The sequence below is a fragment of the Schistocerca americana genome, chromosome 4, assembly GCF_021461395.2.
Source record: "Schistocerca americana isolate TAMUIC-IGC-003095 chromosome 4, iqSchAmer2.1, whole genome shotgun sequence".
Lineage (NCBI taxonomy): Eukaryota > Metazoa > Arthropoda > Insecta > Orthoptera > Acrididae > Schistocerca > Schistocerca americana.
In genome coordinates this window covers 703,732,726-703,757,633 of record NC_060122.1, presented here as the reverse complement: position 1 = coordinate 703,757,633, position 24,908 = coordinate 703,732,726, and the positions used below count along the sequence as shown (strand labels likewise).

Here is a 24,908-nt window from a genome sequence, read left to right as displayed (position 1 = left end):
GATCCCAGTACACTGTGACGGACTGCATGCTGAAGCAAACTTCTTTGAGATGTAAACAGTGTGTATACTCCTCAGGTTCTAACCCTGAGCTTTGTCTTTCACTCTCACGGATCGTCTCAAACCCCCTAGCAAAATGTGCAGATTGAAGCTGCCTTTGGGTTTGATATCTGTACAAGCAAGCTGCAAGCCACCTCCGCTCATTCTTTTCCCTTTTTCAATTATTTTATACCTTCTCCCTTTGTTTACAATCTCGTTACTGCCGAGTTCGCCAGGCTTTTGCAGCTTTAATCGCGGAATGTCATCAGTAAATCACAGATTTTGTGAGATTGTTAAGAAGACGAAAGGAGCGCCAGCATTAACTGAAGAAAAATCAATACTGGAAAGATAATACCGACTAAGATTAATGTCAACGTTTTCATTTAGCTGTTCATTACTCTGTAGATAGTCTTTTAATTGTATGTACACTAGTGGCCATTTCGGGCCTCGTATGGCGTTTCTAAGTGCATAGGTACATAGAATCACGGAGAGCGCAGGATTACATTCAATAAAAAGAAAATGATTGTAATAGAGACTTTGCGTAGCCTGCAGAGAGGAAACACTGCGTGATCGAACGCTGCTGGCTATACACAAATTCTCAGTACGAGAACAGCCACTCTGTTGACACACACAAAATCTTGAAACAGTTACTTTGCATATAACTGAACACATTTCTGCTGAATCATATGGTTACAGTAGTTCAAATAATATAAAATGAATTCTTTGACGTTCCTTAGTCAGGTACCATACTTCCCTGGTTGAATATGTTACTGCATTATACCACGTGCTTATCGTATTTTACACCCTCATCGTCTAGCCTATGGATAGCATGCTGGTAATCAGAGTACTAGTAATGACCGATGCAACGATCGTGGAATCAATGGTAAGTGACGGTGAGCAGTCAGGAAACGCTGTCCACACCTTATCAAGCTATTTATATAACCTGGTACTGAATTTCTCCTACGTGAAGTTATCGGGTGGGCAAATGTTACAGTAAGTGAATAACCGTGATGACATAACTTGTAAACTATTTAAGGAGAGAAGAAACAAACAAGGGAAATATGTGGCTGTATCTCAGTTACTTTTACTTGTGTTGGCAGGGAAACGGAAGCTCTTATTTACAGGATAAGCCTGTCGGCGTGAGAATAATGAACATCTTATTTCCAACGAAGTTCTCAGATAACTAACATTAAGTATTAAGTTATATAGGGTGTTTTGGCACGCTACTTAACGAGCTCAAAGGACAAATAGGAAATTTCGACGCAATTAACTTAGGTAAAAAGAAGAATGAAGCCTTACGGAGGAGGATTGGTCATTCGCGTTACGTAACCAGTCCGCGGCCCTTGGTGGCAAGCGTTGCTGCCTCTAGATCACGGGGTCCCGGGTTCGATTCCCGGCCGGGTTGGGGATTTTCTCTGCCCGGGCACTGGGTGTTTGTGACGTCCTCACCATTTCATCATCATCATTCGTGACAGTGGCCAGATTGGACATTACCATCAAGTTGTGTGACCATAGCCGTGTGTACGCTTTCACCAGCAATGACAGACATTACTTGGTGTAAACTGTATCCCCCCCCCCCCCCCTCTCCCCACCGCCTTCCCCGTCAGTTACAGATCAATTGCAGATGTCTGCTCAGAGAAAGACGCCTACACAGTATTATCCGGTATACCTTCGGAGCTTAAAACATGACTACAGTACTAGCTCTTGCCATCACTCAAGCAAAAGAAATTATGTTGATGCTAGAAAACGTATGAATTCCTAAGGGACCAAGAGAGGACGCGCAATTCGTGACCTGGCGCCTCTAACCGCGCGGCCACTCCACGCGGCCGTTCACAATTGACTTATGAACAAAACGATATTATTAAGAAAGCAAAGATACAGGAGAGGGGCGGGCGGCTGGAACACTACAAGTAAAAAAAAATGGTTCAAATGGCTCTGAGCACTATGGGACTTAACATCTATGGTCATCAGTCCCCTAGAACTTAGAACTACTTAAACCTAACTAACCTAAGAACAGCACACAACACCCAGCCATCACGAGGCAGAGAAAATCCCTGACCCCGCCGGGAATCGAACCCGGGAACCCGGGCGTGGGAAGCGAGAACGCTACCGCACGACCACGAGATGCGGGCCACTACAAGTAAAGTAACACATATGGCAGAGAGCGCGGATCATTATTTTGACATGTTACTTCAGCGAAACTAGAATGAGCAGTACGATATAGTACTTTACATAGAGTAAGTCGTTTTCACTCTTCAACAAACTGTTCTGAAGTAGATTATCCATTTGAGATCTTGACGTTAGAGAGGAAGCTCGTCAATCACGCTTAGCTAAGTTAAACAAACTTTTTTCGTATCACCGAAGAATACCATTTTAAAAACATGTAGGTGGTCTATATGGATCAGGCGACTATCGGTTACAACTTGTAATATATTTAAAGACGTGTCACTAAAGCATTGCATGCGAATACTACAGCTATTTATTTAGTTACTACATGTTTGGAGAGTATTGCTCCCTGGTCTTCAGAAGACCGTTTTGTTAAATCACTGAAAGATCCAAATCGCATCCTGATTTACCCACTAGTAATGCAAAAACAATGCCCATCTCAGTATGGGGGAGGGTGGACATCCGAAATGTCTCACGGAACAAATACGTAATATTTTAAAGAGTCGATGGCGTACAGGTTTTAATATTCCTTAAAAATCGTGATTTGACACAATAGCAGTAAACCATTACTTCCGTGCTAAATGCACAAGTTCTGTCAAACAACGATCGGGCGTCAGACGTGACTTGCAGGTAATATTGCTCTTCACTCTTGAGGATAGTCTGCTATTTGACCGAAAGAGACAGTTTTATAAAGAAGTGACATGCAGCCAATAGGTTTCCAAAAATAAAAATGTAGCCAGTTCACCTATAGGGTGTTATTTGTCATTTAGTGGGCAACAGTTGCAGCCTTCCCCTGAAGTTGGAAGTAGTCGTTAAGTTATGATAATGTAACTGCATGAAGCAATCTGCAAGATACGTCAAGGAGACTGGAACACGTTGTTGCGAAATAAAGCGAAGAAGAGGTGCTGGTAGCTCTATTTAATCAATCGTAGGAGCAAGTTTGAGCATAATTAGCGACACAGTTAGATCTATAATTACATCTTGGTTACTAACACTATCCAGCTGGCCTTCGTCGAAAGGCCACTCTTTGCAGTGATTGTCAGCAAGTTTCTAACAATGAATCAATTCCGCATCTCGAAGACTAACTCTCGCTGCCTAGGAAACACCTCAAATACGGAAGTGCAGCATATGAAAGAGCCGAAATGCTCTCTGCTGGGTTGAACCAGAGCGCTGAGTGGAAACGTTAGTGGTAAGCCACGAAAACTTGGAACCACGAACTTACTGACAAACTTGGTGCGGGTACAGCACAATATATTCCGGTCTGAAGAAGGTATGTGCAAATACGGGGTTGGAGAAAAATACGGAAACACTGAGACAAACGCGTGCTCGAACATGTATGAAGGTGCTACCCAAGCCTGCAGGTTGCGCTATTGTATTTAACCACGAGCGACACCTGTGATACATCCTGAATACGTTGCAAGTGTCAGAACAGTATTCTGTGTGCTTTTGAGTGCATTATGTCGGAAATAAGTGAATTCGAATGTGGGAATATTGTTCCTCGTATGGTGGTTGATTCTGTAACCAAGGTAACTGAAGTGTTTGATCTTTGAAGAGGGACGGTATCGAAGGTTTATACCGCACACAGGAAAAGCGGAAAAAGATCGTCCGCTAAGTCACAACGCGAATGAAAATGTGTGTTGAATGGTTGTGGCAGACGGGCACTGAAGAGGATTATGACGAAAAGTAAGGGGACGACAGCTGCAAAAGTAACAGCAGAATTGCAGTAGCTCTCGCGAACCCTGTCTGCACCAAAGGAAGCTCGAAAAGTAGGGAATCGCAGGGTGAGCTGAAATTCCAAAACCACTGAATAGCGATGAAAATGTTCGTAACAGGAAAACGTGGTGCCTAAATCATAAAACATTGACTGTGGAACAATTGAAGAAAGTCATTTGATCGGATGACTGTTTCTAGCTTCTGGTCGAGTTTACCTCCCAAGAGCGAAATATGGCTGGGATGTGGGTGATTTGGGCAGCCATATTGCGGTTTTCCATGGACCCCACGGTTATTCAGCAAGGCCGCATTACTACCGAGCATTGTGTGTCAATATTGACTACTCATGTCTACCCAGTGGTACAATGTTTGTTGCCCGCTTTGCTGCTGTGTTCCAAGACGGCAGTGCTTCTGTTCACGCAGCTCGCATCGAGCAGGACTGGTTTTGTGAGCACGACGATGAATTGTCGCATCTTCCTGCCCACTAGTCACCATATCTCAATATTATTGAGCCTCTGTGGTCTGCTTTGGAGAGAAGGGTACGTGACCGCTATCCACCGCCATCGTCGTTACCTGAACTCTGCACTGTTTTGCAGGAAGAATTGTATAAGATCCCTTGAAAACGAAACAAGATCCGTATTTATTCATCCCGAGAGGACTGGAAGCTGTTTTGAATACCGACGGGTTTCCTGTACCTTGTTATGCAAGGTAGTGTGTTGTGTTTTTGGTGTTTCCGTATTTTTGTCAATCCCCTGTAAAATGTGCACAAGAGGGGCTGTTACACGAGCAGCACGTGTGACTGTGGTAATATTCAGTGATTTTTGTCGTAAATGACTGTCCTAACAGACGTATCCCTGATTGTGCCGAAAGTCTACGTGAGGCTTCCGACGGGCCGGTAGTTCGGACCGTAGAATGTTTATATGGCGTAAATAGATGCATGCATGCAGTAGTTGGCTAAATATCTAAAAAAATTTGTTGTTGTAAATGATGCAAACGGTATCATTATTATTATTATTATTATTGTTTTCCTGCGAATAGGCCATCTGAGACCCACGTTCCAGTTTCAGTTCTTGATTCTTTGTTCTTTTCTTTTCTTCCAGTAGGCTTTCATCTGTCCACTATGTTTTTTCTTTCTGTCTTCAGTTCATTCTGAACCAGTCTTTTTTAGCTGCTCTGCCTTGGAATCCTTCCATTTTCAATAATTTTTTCCGAAAGAGTTTTCTGTCGTTTATATCTTGAGTTTTTATATTGTTTCTTTCCAAATCCTTTTTTACTTCATTGGCTCAACTTGTTGTGGGCTTATTATTAAGCATTCAATAACAAACCTTGTGGATTAAGTGCTGTAAATAAATATAAATATCGAGACAAAGTTTTAGGTTCGAGTCCCTGTGTGGAGCCCAGATGTAATAGCGAGAAAATTTGAAAACGGCGCGCAGTCCAATGCAGAGAAAAAGATACATCCTGGAAGCAATCCCCTAGGCATTTCGGTAAGCCACTGCTCCGAAATATCCTTTCTTCCAGGACTGCTAGTGCCAAAATACGCGGGAGGACGTTGCGCAGCTGGGAGTGAGGTACTGGTATAATTGAAACTATGAGTGCGGATGAGCACTGCCCGTGGAAAGCAGGTTCCGGGCTCGAATATCTGTGTTGGGTCTGAGCACTATGGTACTTAACTTCTAAGGTCATCAGTCCCCTAGAAGTTAGAACTACTTAAACCTAACTAACCTACGGACATCACACACATCCATGCCCGAAGCGGGATTCGAAACTGCGACAGTAGCGGTCGCGCGGTTCCAGACTGTAGCGACTAGAACCGCTCGGCCACATCGTCCGGCCGAGTATCTATGTTGCACACAGTATTAATGTACCGAGCAATTAGGTCACAGTTACCGATTCTTTCTGAAAATTCAGGAAAGAAGCGCTGTGCTTTTTGCTAACGCTACACACACACACACACACACACACACACACACACACACACACACACACACACACACACGAGAGAGAGAGAGAGAGAGAGAGAGAGAGAGAGAGAGAGACCGAGTCGCACGACAGCAGAACACGTGCTCGGCAGCCGACAGCTAGACCAGGAGATGTTGAAGGGATCGGTTTCTGAAGACGTCGCCGCATAAAAATCGAGAAGAAAGCATCGGGCAGCCGGTGACAGGAGCGGCATTGTTCCCCGGAGAGACGCGCGAGTATATTAAGAAGTCAGAGGCGCGGTGTGTTGTGGCGCCGCGCGTTTCCCCTCGAATAACAAATCGGCACTGTGTTGTGCTGTGGTGCGCAGAGCGACGCGGCCGCGCTGTAGGCGTCCCGACAGGACAGGAGAGCGCGCCCGCCCGCCCGCGGGCGACGCCGACGCCGACGCCGACGCCTCGGCTTTATTTTTACACGAGAGCGGCCGCCTCTGTGTACTCCGCCTCCAAACAGTGCGCCTCCGACAAAGGGCCGCGCCACCAACAACGCGAGCATTTTCCACGAAGAGAACACAGCGGAGGATCCGCCAGAAGGAAAGCGAGCCGGCCGCGGCTTCATTATTTGTCCGTCGGCGCAGCGCCGCCGGCCGGGTTAGCTAGTAGGAAGCGGCCCCCGCTCTAATGACACAAAGTTGGTAGCGCTCGCCAAGTTAATGGACGCCGGGATTCGGCCAAGTCCCGGGCGCCGGCGCTGTACATACATTAGCGGAAACAGCCCGCGCCCGCCGCTTTCTTGTTCGCGCTTAATAAACCGAGCAAAACTAATGTTGCCCGCCCGGCTGGATGCCGAATCTCGCAAAAACGACGCCCCCGCCGTAACGCCGCGCAGACGGTTATACGCACTTTTAATCGCCGAGTGTTCCGGTTGGAAGTCCTTGTTGCCGAATGTTTCCGGCGAGAGAAGCGCCTCTAAACTCTTTTGCAGAAAATTTAAAGCCCTGACAGAATGAGCGACTTTGCTTGCTTGTTCTTTCCGTGGCCCCGTCTTACAGCACGAAAATATCAGCCGGTCCACGGCTGTCTCAAGAAACGTAGATAACTGTCTGGAGAGACTAAAGTTACACACAAGATTTCGTCTTGAGACGTGTCCGATAATGTGCCATTACCTTTGTAATCTCAATCTTCTTTCCGTATCATACTTTAAATTTGTTCTACACTCTCATTTAACTATTGTCTTGTTCTGTGTATCCAAATGTCGTCCAGTTTTTTGACACTATAAAGTTTATTTTACTCAGTTTTCACAAAATTTTTTAATGGCTATACCGGTTTTCACTGTCTTCTCGTTCAGAGAAGTCTATAAATACTGCTTGGCCGATATCTGTGTCAAAAAAATCTAAGAAATACCATTTCATTAAGGTTGCTACTAGAGTCGTCTAGTATATACAGGAAGTTACGGGTAAAAGTACAGATATTTATCCAATTGGTACTTGGTATGTGCCCACTTCAGTGAATTAGTTGTTTCTTCTCTGCGTCAAATGGTCTTCCTGCAAACGCATACACTATATTGCGCAGTCATAATTGCTCCGCCAAGTGGACTATTCGCTTTCGCATTGGTCTTCTAACGAGTTTACTAGACGCTAAACGACAGCATCACCAGCAAAGAATCTAACACATCTGCCCAGATCGACTCCTAAATCGTATATATACTGGGTGATCAAAAATTCAGTATAAATTTGAAAACTGAATAAATCACGGAATAATGTAGATAGAGAGGTACAAATTGACACACATGCTTGGAATGACATGGGGTTTTATTAGAACCAAAAAATGCAAACGTTCAAAAAATGTCCGACAGATGGCGCTCCATGTGATCAGAATAGCAATAGTTAGCATAACGAAGTAAGACAAAGCAAAGATGATGTTCTTTACAGGAAATGCTCAATATGTCCACCATCATTCCTCAACAATAGCTGTAGTGGAGGAATAATGTTGTGAACAGCACTATAAAGCATGTCCGGAGTTACGGTGAGGCATTGACGTCGGATGTTGTCTTTCAGCATCCCTAGAGATGTCGGTCGATCACGATACACTTGCGACTTCAGGTAACCCCAAAGCCAATAATCGCACGGAGTGTGGTCTGGGAACCTGGGAGGTCAAGCATGACCAAAGTGGCGACTGAGTACACGATCATCACCAAACGACGCGCGCAAGAGATATTCCACGCGTCTAGCAATATGGGGTGCTTTTTTTTGTTCTAATAAAACCCCATGTCATTCCAAGCATGTGTGTCAATTTTTATCTCTCTATCTGCATTATTCCGTGGTTTATTGAGTTTTCAAATTTATACTGACTTACCGAACTATCAGTTTAATAAGTCACGGCTGCAAAATACTAACGCGGATTCTTTACAGACGAATGGAAAATCTAGTAGAAGCCGACCTCGAGGAAGATCAGTTTGGATTCCGTAGAAATGTTGGGACACGTGAGGCTATACTGACCTACGACTTATCTTAGAAGCTAGATTAAGGAAAGGCAAACCTATTTTTCTAGCATTTGTAGACTTAGAGAAAGCTTTTGACAATGTTGACTGGAATACGCTCTTTCAAATTCTGAAGGTGGCAGGGGTAAAATACAGGGAGCGAAAGGCTATTTACAATTTGTACAGAAACCAGATGGCAGTTATAAGAGTCGAGGGACATGAAAGGGAAGCAGTGGTTGGCAAGGGAGTGAGACAGGGTTGTAGCCTCTCCCCGGTGTTATTCAATCTGTATACTGAGCAACCAGTAAACGAAACAAAAGAAAAATTCGGGTAGGTATTAAAATCCATGGAGAAGAAATAAAAACTTTGAGGTTCGCCGATGACACTGTAATCCTGTCAGAGACAGCAAAGGACGGAAGAGCAGTTGAATGGAATGGACAGTGTCATGAAAGGAGGGTATAAGATGAACATCAACAAAAACTAAACGAGGATAATGGAATGTAGTCGAATTAAGTCGGGTGATGCTGAGGGAATTAGATTAGGAAATGAGACACTTAAAGTAGTAAAGGAGTTTTGCTATTTTGATAGCAAAATAACTGATGATGGTCGAAGTAGGGAGGATGTAAAATGTAGACTGGCAATGGCAAGGAAAGCGTTTCTGAAGAAGAGAAATTTGTTAACATCGAGTATAGATTTAAGTGTCAGGAAGTCATTTCTGAGAGTATTTGTATGGAGTGTAGCCATGTATGGCTCTGAGCACTATGGGTCTCAACTGCTGAGGTCATTAGTCCCCTAGAACTTAGAACTAGTTAAACCTAACCTAAGGACATCACAAACATCCATGCCCGAGGCAGGATTCGAACCTGCGACCGTAGCGGTCTTGCGGTTCCAGACTGCAGCGCCTTTAACCGCACGGCCACTTCGGCCGGCAGCCATGTATGGAAGTGAAACATGGACGATAAATAGTTTGCACAAGAGGAGAATAGAAGCTTTTGAAATGTGGTGCTACAGAAGAATGCTGAAGATTAAATGGGTAGATCACATAACTAATGAGGAAGTATTGAATAGGATTGGGGAGAAGAGAAGTTTGTGGCACAACTTGACTAGAAGAAGGGATCAGTTGGTAGGACATGTGTTGAGGCATCAAGGGATCACCAATTTAGTATTTGGGGGGCAGCGTGGAGGGTGAAAATCGTAGAGGGAGACCAAGAGATGAATACACTAAGCAGATTCAGAAGGATGTAGGTTGCAGTAGGTACTGGGAGATGAAGAAGCTTGCACAGGATAGGGTAGCAAGGAGAGCTGCATCAAACCAGTCTCAGGACTGAAGACCACAACAACAACAACAACAACAACAACTGACCTTTTGATCACCCGGTAGATTAATAACAGCAAAGGGCCTACAACTGTTCCTTGAGGAACTCCACATACTGGGGAGGGACTGGTTGCTTTACTACGACACATTTTGTCGCGGCATTTAACTACCTTGCAGTGCCACTGTATTTAGCTTTAATGAGAGCCTGATCAGCAGCAGTGTGTGGCGCCTCTCGCTCGCCCAGTGCCCTGCGAGCAGCTGTGAGCTGACGGTCTCTCGCCGTGTGTTGCAGGCAAGTGGTGCCCGCGGCGCGAGTGGCCCAGCCCGGCCGACACCCGCGCCAGCGACGCGCGCCGCGGCGTCCTCTACTCGTCCGTCTTCCTCGGCAGCCCCGGAGAGTACAACGGTAAGTTCAACTCGCTTCCTCACTGTACTCACCCGCTTACCACCCGTCCCTCCCAGACGTCGCCTCCCTACACAGCCCGAACCATAATATCTCCCTCCCTACAATCCAATACCACTGATTTAGACTAGAAAATTTCGGCGATGGGTAGTCCAATGACTAGCTTTTAGCTGTGATGAGTTGCTGGTGAGCAATGGGTCGCGAGGTGGGTAACAGCTGAATTTTACATGGCATTTTTCTTTTTATCATTGTGATGGCTATCTGGGCAATACCGCCATAGTAGACAGCTATTATGTATGTATCCTATACAGGGTGGCCCATTGATCGTGACCGAGCCAAATATCTCACGAAATAAGCATCAAACGAAAAAAACTACAAAGTACGAAACTCGTCTAGCTTGAAGGGGGAAACCAGATGGCGCTATGGTTGGCCCGCAAGAGGCCGCTGCCATAGGTCAAACGGATATGAACTGAGTTTTTTTAAAAAATAGGAACCGCCATTTTTTATTGCATATTCGTGAAGTACGTAAAGAAATATGTATGTTTTAGTTGGACCACTTTTCTCGCTGTGTGATAGATGGCTCTGTAATAGTCACAAACATATGGCTCTCAATTTTAGATAAATAGTTGGTAACAGGTAGGTTTATTAAATTAAAGTACAGAACGTAGGTACGTTTGAATATTTTGATCACAACAGCCATACATCAACACGACACCGACCATTTCCGCAATTGGTAAGCGGTCGATTTTAACATGGGTAATGTATCACGAAGCAAATACCGTCCGCAATGGCGGAATGTTACGTGATACCACGTACCTATACGTTTGTCACTATTACAGCACCATCTATCGAAAAAGCGAAAAAAGGGCTCCAGCTAAAACATTCATATTTCTTTACGTACTACACAAATATCTAATAAAAATGGGGGTTCCTATAAAAAAAGGTACCTCATATCCGTTTGACCTATGGCAGCGCCATCTAGCGGGCCAACCATAGCGCCATCTGGTTTCCCCCTTCCAGCTAGACGAGTTTCGTACTTTGTAGTTTTTTCGTTTGATGCTTATTTCGTGAGGTATTTGGCCCGGTCACTATCAATGGACCACCCTGTATAGTACATAAGTGTTGTCCGTTGTATCTAGCATCTCGGACAGAGTAGCCATTACAGCTTTATTACAGTAGCGATGAATATCAATACTTCGAGGGAGGCATCGACACTATCCGCAAAGGGACATTGAAATAATTAAATGGCGAAAGCCGAAAATTTGTAATGGATTGGAACTCTAACCTGGATTTCCCTCTCTAAGCAAGCGGTCACCATAACGGCTTCGGCTATCTGGCCACGCTTTCCAAAAAAAGTGTTCAAATATGTGTGAATTCCAAAGGAACCAAACTGCTGAGGTCATCGGTCCCTAGACTTACACACTACTTAAACTAACTTATGCTAAGAACAAAACACACACACACAAAATGGTCCAAATGGCTCTGAGCACTATGCGACTTAACAGCTATGGTCATCAGTCCCCTAGAACTTACAACTACTTAAACCTAACTAACCGAAGGACATCAGCACAAATATAGAACTTTCACCACTCAATTATTTCAGTGTCCTAGTGCGGCTGATGTCGGTACCTCCCACGAAATATATCCTGCATAGAGGCTTACAAACCTGCTACAGTATCTTCGGGGAAATAGTGTGTTACAAACCTCGTATATCAACGTGAACAAAAATACCTACCCTGGCGACATTTGATACAGATAAATTGTTAAACGTAAGACTTTCACCCTGCCATCAGCCGAAATTTGAGTTTAATAGAAGTTCAACTGACCATAAATGATCATTATTAGTACCAGACCAAGGCTACTCCCCCCTACCACCTCAAATCTCCCGTCCACTGTCTGTTTACCAGCAGCCAACGTAGATTTGTTGAAATAAAACATGTAGAAAGACGAAGGCTGATTTGAGCACCACAGGCAGACGGAGAAGCCACACCATTCTTTTCCTGCTGTATGGTAACAGGCTCATCCAGCCAGCTGTAACTGAATGGTGAAATAAAATTACAGTACAGTGTTGCCTACTTCGCGCAGGCAAAACTTATCCGAAAGTTAAAGTCAGTTTACGTGCCAGGGTAAAAGTCTAGGCTTAACCAGAGTCGAACGCAGCGTTTTGTAACTTTTAATGTGACACTTGGCCATGCTGCCATCACGAATTACGACACTTAAAAACACATTCTAACTTCTTGGAAGCGGCTCACATATTGGGAAACACATTCACTTCCTTGCGACGCCATTAAGGTTTTCTGTACTAGAAAGCATAGCTCGCTCTCGGTTTGGCTCAAGTCCAGATATAAATCGAAAAACCAAAAAAATAGATTTTATTCGTACTTTCCTTGCAAACCTTAAGTAGGGCTTATTAGCACCGGGAGAGTCTTGTACAGTGAGGACAAAACTACATTAACAGTCAGTGCGAATGGGGCAGATAGTAACTCATACGTTAACAATTGCTTAAAAAAACTAGAATTTTAATATAACACGTTTTTAAGCTGAACAAAAAGTATAAAAGAATGTCTCCTGGGCCCATACCCCATATTTACAGAATTATCCGTATGGGGCTACAAAAATTATGCTTCTTGGTGTAATTTAGAAATATGTAACATTTAAATTTTATTTTTATTTAAATAATTATTTTTGCTTTTAGTCTTGCGGTGTGAAATTCCTCAATGGATTTTAAACGTTTTGATGAGATTACGTTTTATATTTAAATAATTACTTGTATATACACTAGCTTTTTGCCCACAGCTTCAACAATATGTGCGTAAGTTACATATATTGCACACATTTCCTCCACGCCCTCTGTTCATCTTCTCCTTCTTGTGTCTCTCTGCTTAGCCATGACCACCTCTAGCTTACCACCTGAAATGCATTCCGATACTACCCACACAACACACCGTTCCTACAGGGCAGGAGAGACGTCAGGCATTAGCCAACTTTTTCACCCCCACCCTACCGAACAGACCTACAAAATAGTGAGTTAATATATCATTGTCATCCAGTTCTGGGCTGTATTTAAAATTTGGAGACTGTAGCTCATAGGGAAGTTAATTTAAAATCTATTCCAAAATTGGTACCAGACAGATAGCAAAGCAACCTAAAAGAATCGCGTTAAAAAGTAATGGCAGCGCTCGTTGTAGAAGCTAAACGAATCAGCTGTGCGTTTTATAAGTGTGTGAGTATAACAAGCGATCCACTTTTTTTCAACTGTCATTAAAAACTTATGTTCCAAATGGTTAAACTTGTTCCAAAGTAACATCTGACAACGACTTCAACAGCAAACAATGTGAAGTTCTTGGAAAATCACTTGAAATTGAAATGTACGAGCAGCTCAGCTCATGACTATAATGTTCTGCAGGGAAAATGAGGAAGGGTTTGACAAAAGTTTCCGTTCGCTATTGCAAATACCTCTTTTACTCTCTGATCGTACGAGTGCACTGCACGATTCAGACATATAATGAATGTCATTAAAAAGTAATCCACTTTACGACTTTAGAGTGACACGTACAATGGAATTGTGAAATTACTTACGAATGTAATACAAATACGTGATGTTATATTTATCAGAAGCTTAATAAGTGACGTTAGAATAAATATCGAAATATCGTGAAAACTAAATTTTGTGTGTCACGTGTGGATGAAGTGAGTGATGTAATTAGTTCTTCCTGCGAGCGGCCTGGCATGGACGTTCTGAATAAAAAGTGTGAGCCACATTGAAGAATCCCCGTGGGCAAGTATTTGCAAAATGCTCTAAAAAAGCAGTTAAGGATTATTTGATAATTTAGTTAGTACAGCAAAAATTTTACTGATGTGTTACAATGAATTTATCAAAACTTCCTCCACCTCTAAAGTTATTTTTGCGAAGAGAGGTCCTTATATTTATTTTCGGCACGTCTGTGAGGCACTGTGAAACTTTTAGGTGGGAGAAGTTTCGAACTAGACGCGGTATTCTTTCGTTTCACATTTCGGCATACAACATTTTTCGTGCTGTACATGAAGTCAATAGTCTCTCTATAAAGGATCTAGGTGTCGAGGTTGTAATCAATAGTTATCGGTCTCTTACGAACTTTTCAACCAGTTCGGCCAGTAACCAGTTAATTATTGAATTAATTTGTTTACACTTGCCACTGTTCTAACATTAAGGCTCTTCTATTCAGAAAATTAAGAAAAGTCCAGATCAACAAAGTTAGTTTCACTTTATCGGTATTCTATGCTCTCTCTCCGCATCGTGTGTGACGAATGTCCCTAGTGCGGATATTCAGTGAAAATACTCCATTTTTCTTTGACGTCGCTTGCCGACTAGCTTCCTTCCTTCATCTGACAGAAGTCCAAGTCCCTCGAAAAGATTTATTTCACACGAGTTCGTTACGAACTTTTTTTCTCATCAAATCATTCTAACACAAGAGTGCTGAAGTCGTCAATACTGCAGTAGAGTTGGTTATGTGGCTGTAAGAATTTTAAAATACTTTACGTCCCTGGCAGCGTTTCTAATAGGGTGAATGGCCATTTTATCTAGATTCATTGTTCAGCATGGAGTACATCGTAGCTTACGCTGTTCTTATCTAGTTCTCCGGTATCTTCGCTGATTCTACATTTTTCCAGACTGCTTGTATATACTTGCAACCTTCATTGCCTATTACTGTGCTGCAAAGTGATAATTTTGAGGAGAATTTCTAGTAGGAAAAGTCTGTTGCACACACTTGCGGCCATTCCGTGACAACCACAAAGTTAGAGAATTTAGCTCACAACATGATGTACGCAGCACGTTTTATCTAGCTGTACGTGAGTGGAACTAAGTAATATTTAGCGCCGAATCGGATTCCTTTCCCTACTAGTAGTAACTTGAGGAGCATACATTATATCAGTAATATTAGTTTTGCAGCTGTGTTTCCGACTTTGCAGTCAGCTTAGATAATTCGAACCGTAAAGAAAAAAATTAAAGAACATAACAAATTTCTCGTTACTTAGATTGTAGGATAAATTTTTCTGTACACCAAACTGTTGTTCAAATTTCTTGGCATTATTGTGTTTACGACTTTACCTTGACGAAGAAATCTAATGTAGAATTTAGTTTTGAACAAAGAAAGGCTTACCTTATTTTCTGGCTCAGATTTTAGGAAGTTTAGCATCGTCAGTTGCTTAAGGCTGGTATGATGTTGACCGATCCTTGTATACACAAAGAAAGCCAAATGAAAAATGTTAAATGGTAGGCTTCATGAGCCAGAAATATTTCGCACAGTGGTAGAAAATAGATATATCTGCCGGCGAAAATGTATTCAAAGTGATCGCGTCTATACTGGATATTGAAGATCCTTCAGGATTTTTACGCTAATCTGTTCAGTAATGAAATTGCGATGGCCGAGGAAACACCACTCGGCGATCGGGCGTCATAAAAGTTGCTGGGCGGCAGTCGGGGCAGCGACGCGGCCCGTAAAGCAGCGGCGGACGCGCGCACAGCTGTGGGCAGACAAAAGCGCTGGCGGACTTGGATTGGCCGCGGGTCGGTGATTGATCTGCGAGATGCGGCCGCATTCCTCGGCGGAGCGGCGCGGCGTGGCGGCGCGCGCAGCTCCTAAGCCGTTGCTAGGCGACGCGCCGGCTGCCATGGCGTCGGCCCGGCACAGCGCATGCGCGCCGCTCGGCCCGCGCCCCAACAAATCGCCCGATAAAATATGGCGATGGACAGAGATAGCGGTCGAATGATGGCGGTCCTGGAAGTCGACAGGAAGGATATAAACATCACAGTGTATGGTCAATAACGAGAGCGCCCATCTATCTTCTCGCTCTTTTTTTCTGTTTCTTTCACTTTTTTTCCTTTCCCGTACTCAGTCGTGCGCGTCTGCGTGTCATTTGAATTGTTGATACGGTATAAAACTTTCGCGCATTTTCCCTCTTTTTTTTTTGGTACGAGGTTTTTCTGCTCTATTCTGCATATTTATGCGCTCCTGAACTGTGTGAATATTTAAGTGCTCGCCAGATATGACTGTTCCTTTTGCAGTTCTCTCGTGCAGCTTAAATGACGAACTTGAAGTCTCGCAGCTACAACGTAATGGAAAACGTGCTTTTTGGTTACAGGGCTCTCTTTCTTTTCTGGAGTAGGTTCCACTATGTGTATCTTGTTGTTTGTGTATTATATATGTCTTTCGTAAAACTGGTGGTGCTTAGTTGTCGCTTCACTTCGTAACTGCCACTGAAGCAGTTGCTGTGAGATAATCATCTCCTTTAAGCATTAAAGCAAACGCCGATCGACTACGGTAAATTTCAGTTGTTCTGTTCTCAATACAAGTTCCAAACCTAATTTTAAACATGAAACACAACAAATTCTATATCATGGTGTTGGTTTAGGTGGAATGTTATTATTCCAGTATTGCGCAAATTGGATTCATGCGTTTCCCAAGACGGATAACCTATTCCCTTTAAGTTCTAACTGCTGACAAGTATTTGAAAATCCCATAATATACCAAAGCTTTTAATGCTGTATCCTTTTTATAACACGAGTTGTTTTTGCTTTTCTAAATTCGGCTTCTGAATACAGACAACACCGAGAAGACTGAATCTTCGTCTCAGTTATGCATCTCAGTAGTTAGACGAAACTGGAACTGAATTTCGGAGGAAAACTGTTGACATCCTTATTCGGTTGTCCTGTATTCCCATCATTAGGCAAATGGCATAGGTGCATGTCACGTTTGTTCTTGCAACACGGCCTTCTCATTTCACCACTCATGTCGATGTGAGTTAAATACCCTGGTTCTCGTCACTCTTATACAGACCAAAGTTTTGTCTCTTGTGGCTCTGTTGTCGATGAGATAATAAAAGAAAAACTTAGTTCCCACTATAAGAAGTAAGCTAAGCCTATTTTCAAGCTAGACATTCTCTGGTAACGAAACACTCGTCGTTAATGCTGTTTCCGGTAAGACTAAAGAGTGTGAGTTTATTTTGTAATACTTGATTTGATTGTACAGGTCATCGGATAAGGACCTACTGTAACTTTTTTTCGACTGGTGGCACGTTGAGTGTGACCATGGGTGTCTACTAAGATCAGCTACCATTCACTGAAGTATATTAAGCATTTATTTTCTCCGTCGCCAGACTGTTTTCACTTCTTCGTCAGATTCAAATGGTTCAAATGGCTCTGAGCACTATGGGACGTAACATCTGTGGTCATCAGTCCCATAGAACTTAGAACTACTTAAACCTAACCAACCTAAGGACATCACACACATCCATGCCCGAGGCAGGATTCGAACCGGCGACCGTAGCAGTCACGCGGTTTCGGACTGAGCGCCTAGAACCGCTAGACCACCGCGGCCGGCTCTTCGTCAGATGGCAGCTGTACATTTATGCCCACTTATTTCTCCAAAACGAAATGCAACTACCTGATGAAAAATTGATTAGAAAACGATTATTTAAATACGAGGGTGGAACAAAAAGTAAATAGGTGTCATAAAAAATTAATAATAACATATAACAGCGGCATTAGTACAGATCATAGCCTGAACTGTTCTCTACACAACACTAGCGTTCAACTTAGTCACCATGTATTAGTACACATTTTCGCCATCGTTTGACCCAGGTGTCAAAACCAGTTTCGAAAAATTTAGGGATTTACTTCTTGGCATATGATTTTAAAGCTGTTGTCACATCGTCCGTCAAGAAAGTATGTGCGGATGTTGTAATGGACATCAGCAAATGTGCGCCATTGGATGGAATAGTTTGGTAACAGAGAAACGGACATTGCAGATGAACTCTGCAGTGGCCTGCGGCAAGATCTGTTGCAGATGACAATCGAGGACTTGCAGATGGAGTGATTCGAGGAGTAAGACGCGTCCGAGTTCACAGCCAACAGCGAAATCTATGCAACCACAGTCAAGAAACTTTCGGATGCGATTATGCGCATCCCCACAAGACATTTGTGACAACCAAAGCAATTGCAAAAAGGGACTGGTTAGAGATGGCTCATGCCCTGTACAACATGAGTTCCCAAAGTTTTCCTCTGACGGAACACATTGAGAATCCTGCTACTGCCCGCATCTCGTGGTCGTGCGGTAGCGTTCTCGCTTCCCACGCCCGGGTTCCCGGGTTCGATTCCCGGTGGGGTCAGGGATTTTCTCTGCCTCGTGATGGCTGGGTGTTGTGTGCTGTCCTTAGGTTAGTTAGGTTTAATTAGTTCTAAGTTCTAGGCGACTGATGACCTCAGCAGTTCAGTCGCATAGTGCTCAGAGCCATTTGAACCATTTGAACCAATCCTGCTACTATGATGGAATTCCTGGTTTATTTTGAGCGTTAATAATTAAAAAAAATAGAGAAACTCGTTTTATTCAATGATTGCTACATTTAAAATTATAAATAATAACACAGAAATCGTAATAAAATTTTGAAAAATAGTATGGTTAAAGTGACGGAAAAACCGTCATGTTATTAAGAGTTTGTCGCGGAGGGAAACCCTGCTGTACAGCCCTAACTTGGCCGCGTCTGACTTTACTTTTTTGAACCTGTAAAAGACAACCTAGATGATTAAAGGTTTAGTGACTTGGATAGGGTTTAAACTGGTTTAAAATCAGGATCATATTGTAAAACACTGAATTTTTCCAAACTGACTTTGATGTCTGGGATAGCGCTAACGTGTTCAAATGCTTGGTGGTCATGTTGAATGTGAACGATTGTTCGTATCTCTTAAGGTAACTATTTGAACGTACATGTTTAGTAAACTATTTTGCTTCGAGTGATCGTTCGTGACATACCCATGAATCCTGAACTTTCTGCATCTACATACATACTCAGCCAGCCACTGTACGGTGCGTGGCGGAGGGTTCTGTGTACCACTACGAATCGTTTCCTTTCTTGTTCCACTCTCGCAGATAGCGCAAGTGGAAAACGACTGCGGGCAGCAGTAGGATCGTCCTGCAGTCGGCTTCAAATGCTGCTTCTCTAAGTTTTCTGAACAGCATTTCCCGAAACGAACGTCGCGTTCCCTCCAGAATTTCCATTTGAGTTCCCGGAGAATCTCCGTGACATTGGAGCCTAGCGGCAACAAATCTCGCAGCCTGCCTCTGAATTGCTTCGATGTCTTTCTTTAACCCGACCTGGTGCGGATCCCAAATACTCGATCACCACTCAAGAACAGGTCGTACTAGCGTCCTTTATGCAGTCTCCTTTACAGATGAATCAGACTTTCCAAAATTCTCCCAATAAACCGAAGTCTGAACATTCGACTTCCCTACCACAATCCTCACATTTTCGATTCATTTCATATCGCTTTGCAACGTTACGCTCAGATATTTAATCGACGTGACTGTATGGAGCAAGACACTACAAATGCTGCCGCCGAACATTACGGGTTTATTTTCCATACTGATCCGTCGCGACTAACATTTTTCAAATGGCTCAAATGGCTTTGGGCTCTATGGGATTTAACAGCTGAGGTCATCAGTCCCCCAGAACTTAGAACTACTTAAACCTAACTAACCTAAGGACATCACATACATCCATGCCCGAGGCAGGATTCGAACCTGCGACCGTAGCGGTCGCGCGGTATCAGACTGAAGCGACTAGAACCGCTCGGTCACTGAGGCCGACTAACATTTTTCTATGACTTTCCTGATAACTGGCAGAACCAGCTGCCAGTCATCAGACCAACTCCCGAGATACCCTTTATGTTCGTTATTAAATTCCTTACGACGTATGAGGCATTTCAGTTTGATCCACCCTCCTGTTATATGTAAATTGTATCGTGACTAATAGCTGTTTAACAATTTCCTTATCCTGTGTTCTCGCACAGCGTTCTTTATGACGTCTCACTGATACCTTGCCTGAAATGAAAGCACAGCTGTAGAGAGTTCGAAATTTTCTGTGTCCGGGATTAGGCGCCGCGGGCAGAGCAGAGCGTAGCGTAGTAGATGTGTTGGCGATGTGCTGTGCTGTGCTGTGTGTGTTGACGAGCGGCCGCGGCTGGAAGCGCCCTGCAGCGGAGTGTTCGCTTGCGCCTGTGTTGCAGAGGCTAGCGCGGGCTACGCGGCGGCGAGCGCGTTTGCGTATTCGGCGCGGGGCAGCGTCTCGCCGGCCGACTCGGCGCTGCCGGCCACGCCCGATGCCGCCGGACGCCGCAGTTGGACAAGTGAGTCTGGCCTTCCTTCTCTGGCGCGGGGCAGCCACTGGCGGTTGATCCCCTCCTCCTACTCCTCCTCTTCCGCTTTTGCCGAGGCGCCGGCGTCGCTCTGCCAGATGATTACACTGGACGCCCCCGAGCGGCGCCGCGACGCGACGCGACGCCTCACTTGAACCGCGAAGCGTGTCGCGATTGTCCCCGCCAGCTGCCCCTCGGCGACGCGGCCGACGCTTTCTTCCGGCAGCGGAGGCGGAGGACCGGGAGGCGGCGTCGGCGGTGGAGGCGGCGTCCGCGCCGGAGGCTGCGGCGGTGAGCCGCCCGGTCTGCCGGCCGGCGTCGCGACGCCCCGCGGGGGATCATTGATTTTTGCGCGGCGCGCGCGCACTCGCCTCCGCCGCCGCCGCCGCCGCCGCCGCCGCCTCCGCCTGTCCCTGTCTGCGGCGTTGCCAGCGCTCCGGCTGACCTCTGTCACGTGGCCCACAGCCACCCTGCGATTGGAGCATCCATCACGGCTCCCTCCCACGCACCCTTCAACCCCGGACACCTCCCTAGCATCGCCCTTCTTCGGCGCGGTCGCCGCGTACCCTCGTAATTGGTTCCCATGGACCTCATTGTTACGTCACGAAACACTCTTCTTAGCGACTTGCGCCGCTCTCCACACCGCAGCTGCCGTACTTCCCTAGCACCCGTTGGCTTCATTACAGCATTACTCCTTAGTGACCCATCACAAGATTCACACGCTAAAATAATGCTCCTTTAACCCTTACAAGGTGATCGTGAATTTCTTTTGTGTAAGTACAGACGGAGCGACTATATAAACGACTCTTTAAATATTTTCTAGCCGTTACGTTTCATTGAATGTGGAAGCCATTTCAGTGGCCGGCCCATTGTACAGGACTGACGACAACACAAGTGCCATAACCCGATTTGCCAAAAACTTCGCTCAGTGTAAGAGGTCTCAAAATAAGCTAACACTAGTCTCGGATTTTCTGTAGATACTCGACCGTTTCTGAGAAAAGACGGTCATAGTTTTAGACGTACTTTATACGCCTTTTAGCGAATAAATGATTCAGTCGCAGAGGTGTCAAGAAATGGTTCAAATGGCTCTAAGCACCATCGGACTTAACATCTGAGGTCATCAGTCCCCTATACTTAGAACTACTTAAACCTAAGTAACCTAAGGACATCACACACATCCATGCTCAAGGCAGGATTCGAACCTGCGACCGTAGCGGACGCGCGGTTCCAGACTGAAGCGCCTAGAACCGCTCGACCACTGCGGCCGGCAGAACGCTAACAACAGAACGTAATCAGGCCATTCTCTTCCTAGATAAATTAACATATGTATTCACTGGACTGAAAATAAGTACCAAACAAGGCATTCTGATACATTTTTGTTTTGTACTTTTGAATGGGTGAGGCAGTTGGAACAAACAAACTAATTTAGTAATACATAGAAAATAGAGGTTCATACTTGAGGTAATGACATGTGACATTGAAAACCTTGCTGTGTGCGCGCAGTTGCTATACAAACCGAATGTTAAGGCTGGTGGTACATAAAAAAGCACCACAGTCAACACAGCACACATGGTGCTAAATGAAATTACTATTCTAACACTACACATCGATATATGAAACCCATTCCTGAATTACGTTTCGTGTATGTATATGTAGATCTCAAAGAGAAATTAATGAAGTTTCACATACCGCACCTGATCAACTGCGCATCTTACAGCTGAGGTCGCTGAAACAGCAGCTGCTCAGCCCCATGACACACTGAAGATTTGGTCACAGTGTGACATGCAAGATGCAAGTGTTAAGTGGTTTAAATAAGTAATAACAGAAAGCGATGTCTGGCAGTGCCACTGGTTTTTGCCCTTCGACTAGGGACAAATCACTTTTGGTATGCCACAGGATTTATTATTAAGTGCACTAGTATTGGGGCTTCATCTGTGTATGTTAATGTCAGATATACTGCACAAATTTCTTCCTCCCTCTTATTCTGTCCATAACCTGTTCCCCCCTTTCTGTAATCAGCCGTGCCCGTCTGCTTGCATACTACCTGGAACACATTCCAATACTACCCACTCAACACAGTTTTCTTGCAGGGCAGCCGAGATATCAGGCATTACCAAACTTTCTCACCCCACACCTGCCCCACTAACAAACAGATCGACCAGAAATCGAGTTAACACTGCATTAGCATCTGGTTCTAAGCTATTATTAAAATGTCAAGTCTCTAGTTCATTGTGAAATTAGTTTAAAAGTTAGTTGCAAAGTTTGTACTGAACAGACAGACATGAAAGAGACCTAATAAAAAAAAGGTGTTAAAATATTGTTTGTTGACGGAGAATGCATCATAACTGCGTCCACCAGAGACACACAGACGGGAGGGGATTAAGATACAATAATTAAAAAAACGCAGGGAAGTGGTGGCGCTCGAGAGCCCTTGTGGTCCCTTACATCTCGCCTACGGCCCGATCCTTCCCACACAGTGGCGTCCCTCTCTTTTTTTGTCTCGGCTTCTAATATTCGAGGGCGTCAGGCCTACCGAGGGGTTCTGCAATTGACGGCTCGGAAAATGAAGCGTTCGCCCGCCCGCTCGCTCGCTCGCCGTCCGGCAGCACCCCTCCACCTTACTTTGTCGTTTTATTTCGCGTCAGAGGACGGCTACCGCTGTAGCCGTGGTGGCCGGAATGACCGGCGCTAAGGCGGCGTGGGTGGGCGGCGGGATGTGGCAGCTGCGGCTCCGGAAACCTCCGGCTGCCCGCTGATGGTGCTAACGTCTGGAACGCACTCCAGACACCGAGAAAGGCTCACCACAGGATGGAAAATCCTGAACAGAGGTCGGCGGTCAGTCTTAACTCTGACATAGAATTTGTCTAGATAGCAATGTGTCGTTATTATTCTCCATGACGCATTTCGCCAGTTAGCATCATGATATCAAGACTGAAACAAGAGCAGATACAATTATCTTGTCAATTACTGTAATAAACATTACACTGGTAAGTGTCAAACACTGCTGACGAAATGCATTATAAATTATAACTGATACATTGCCACCCAAACAAATTCTTGCGTAATTTACCTTTACGATTTTCTTTCTGTTTTTGCTCTAACAGTATCTCTCTACGTCGTTTCAGCACGATGGTTTCTATGTGACCCATCTCCTTTATTGTTACATAGTGACAGAATCCCCCATGTTGTTATTCGATATGTTGACAATTCTCCTTCTCGATCTGCTTAAGCTAACCCCATCATTTCGGTGTACTTGTTGACTTCCGCATTATTTACGGTTTGTTTTTACGGCCTTAAAAGTGCCAATCAGCTTATACCTCGTGGATTCTCTCCTTTTATTGCTTCTCCTAAAATGTTAGCAAGGAACTGGCCATGGTGTATATGTGGCCTACACGCATACGTCCTCACAGTTCAGTTGTTTTCGTTAATGTTCTTTCCGCACTAATTATTTGAAAGTTGTCTTTGTTCACGCTCCTATGCGATCCATTTTATATTTAACAGGATTCTCTTGACACTGTACCTCGAATACTTTAAGAGATTTCCTTTTATGTTTACGATCTTCGTTGAATTTGCGAGCTATTTGTTGTGTAACTGGTGTCCAATTAAAATCTAGCACTGAAAATCGGGATTCGAAATAGCTGACGAATAGATCACTCAAACTTGATTGATTTCATCAGATAGTCGACCAAAATGTAATGGCTCGTAGTTCCCATATGCGCAATCTTTACTAATCAAAGATGCCAGCCGCACGGAATTAGCCGAGCGGTCTGAGGCGCTGCAGTCATGGACTGTGCGGCTGATCCCGGCAGAGGTTCGAGTCCTCCTCGGGCATGGGTGTGTGTATTTGTCCTTAAGATAATTTAGGTTAAGTAGCGTGTAACTTTAGGGACTGATGACCTTAGCAGTTAAGTCCCATAAGATTTCACACACATTTTGAAAATGCAATATTTCTCGACTTTCGAAAGGCGTTCGTTCGACTTAGTTCCGCCCTGTCACTTGCTACAAAAAGAGCGCGCTTACGGTCTATCCAGTGACATATGCGGTTGGATAGAAAGTTTTCTAAGAGACAGGGAGCAGTATGTCGTCCTGAACGGGGTAACTTCAACAGAAACAAGAGTAACTTCAGGTTTGCCCCTGGGCAGCGTAATAGGTCCTCTGTTTTTTTACGATTTACATAAACGATCTGGTTGATGGTATTGACAGCGGCCGTGGACTGTTTGCCGATGATACTGTAGTCTACAGGAAAGTAGTATCACACGAAAGTTGTGAACAAATCAATGACGATTTGCAGAAAATAAATGCTTGGTGTAATGACTGGCAGTTATATCTCAATTTAGTAAGTGTAACCTACTGCGTATAACAAGGCGAAAATCCCCATTCATGTATGAGTTCAAAATAAATGATCAGTCTTTGGAAGCGGTAACATCAGTCAAGTATCTGGGTGTGACTATTCGAAATGATCTCAAATGGAATGATCAGATTACACAAGTAACGGGTAAGGCGAACTCTAGACTGAGGTTTATTGGTAGAATCCTGAAGCGATGCAGTCCTTCAACAAAGGAAATAGCTTACAATACGTTAGTTCGTCCAGTCTTAGAGTATTGTTAGTCGGTATGGGACCCTTACCAGTTGGTTCTGATTCAAGAGATTGACAAGGTCCAAAGAAGAGCGGCAAGATTCGTGACTGGTACATTTAGCCATCGCGAGAG

At 44.4% G+C, this 24,908-nt stretch overlaps 1 protein-coding gene across 5 annotated transcripts in view; it reads left to right on the top strand.

Moving 5' to 3' along the window:
• LOC124613880 (homeobox protein homothorax) overlaps positions 1–24,908 on the top strand; it is a 998,899-nt gene that overhangs the window by 645,953 nt on the left and 328,038 nt on the right. For all 5 annotated transcript variants that reach the window (XM_047142615.1, XM_047142617.1, XM_047142614.1 and 2 more), the window contains one exon: positions 9,918–10,031. In XM_047142615.1, the coding sequence (XP_046998571.1) occupies positions 9,918–10,031 (114 nt within the window). The remainder of the gene's footprint in view (positions 1–9,917; positions 10,032–24,908) is intronic.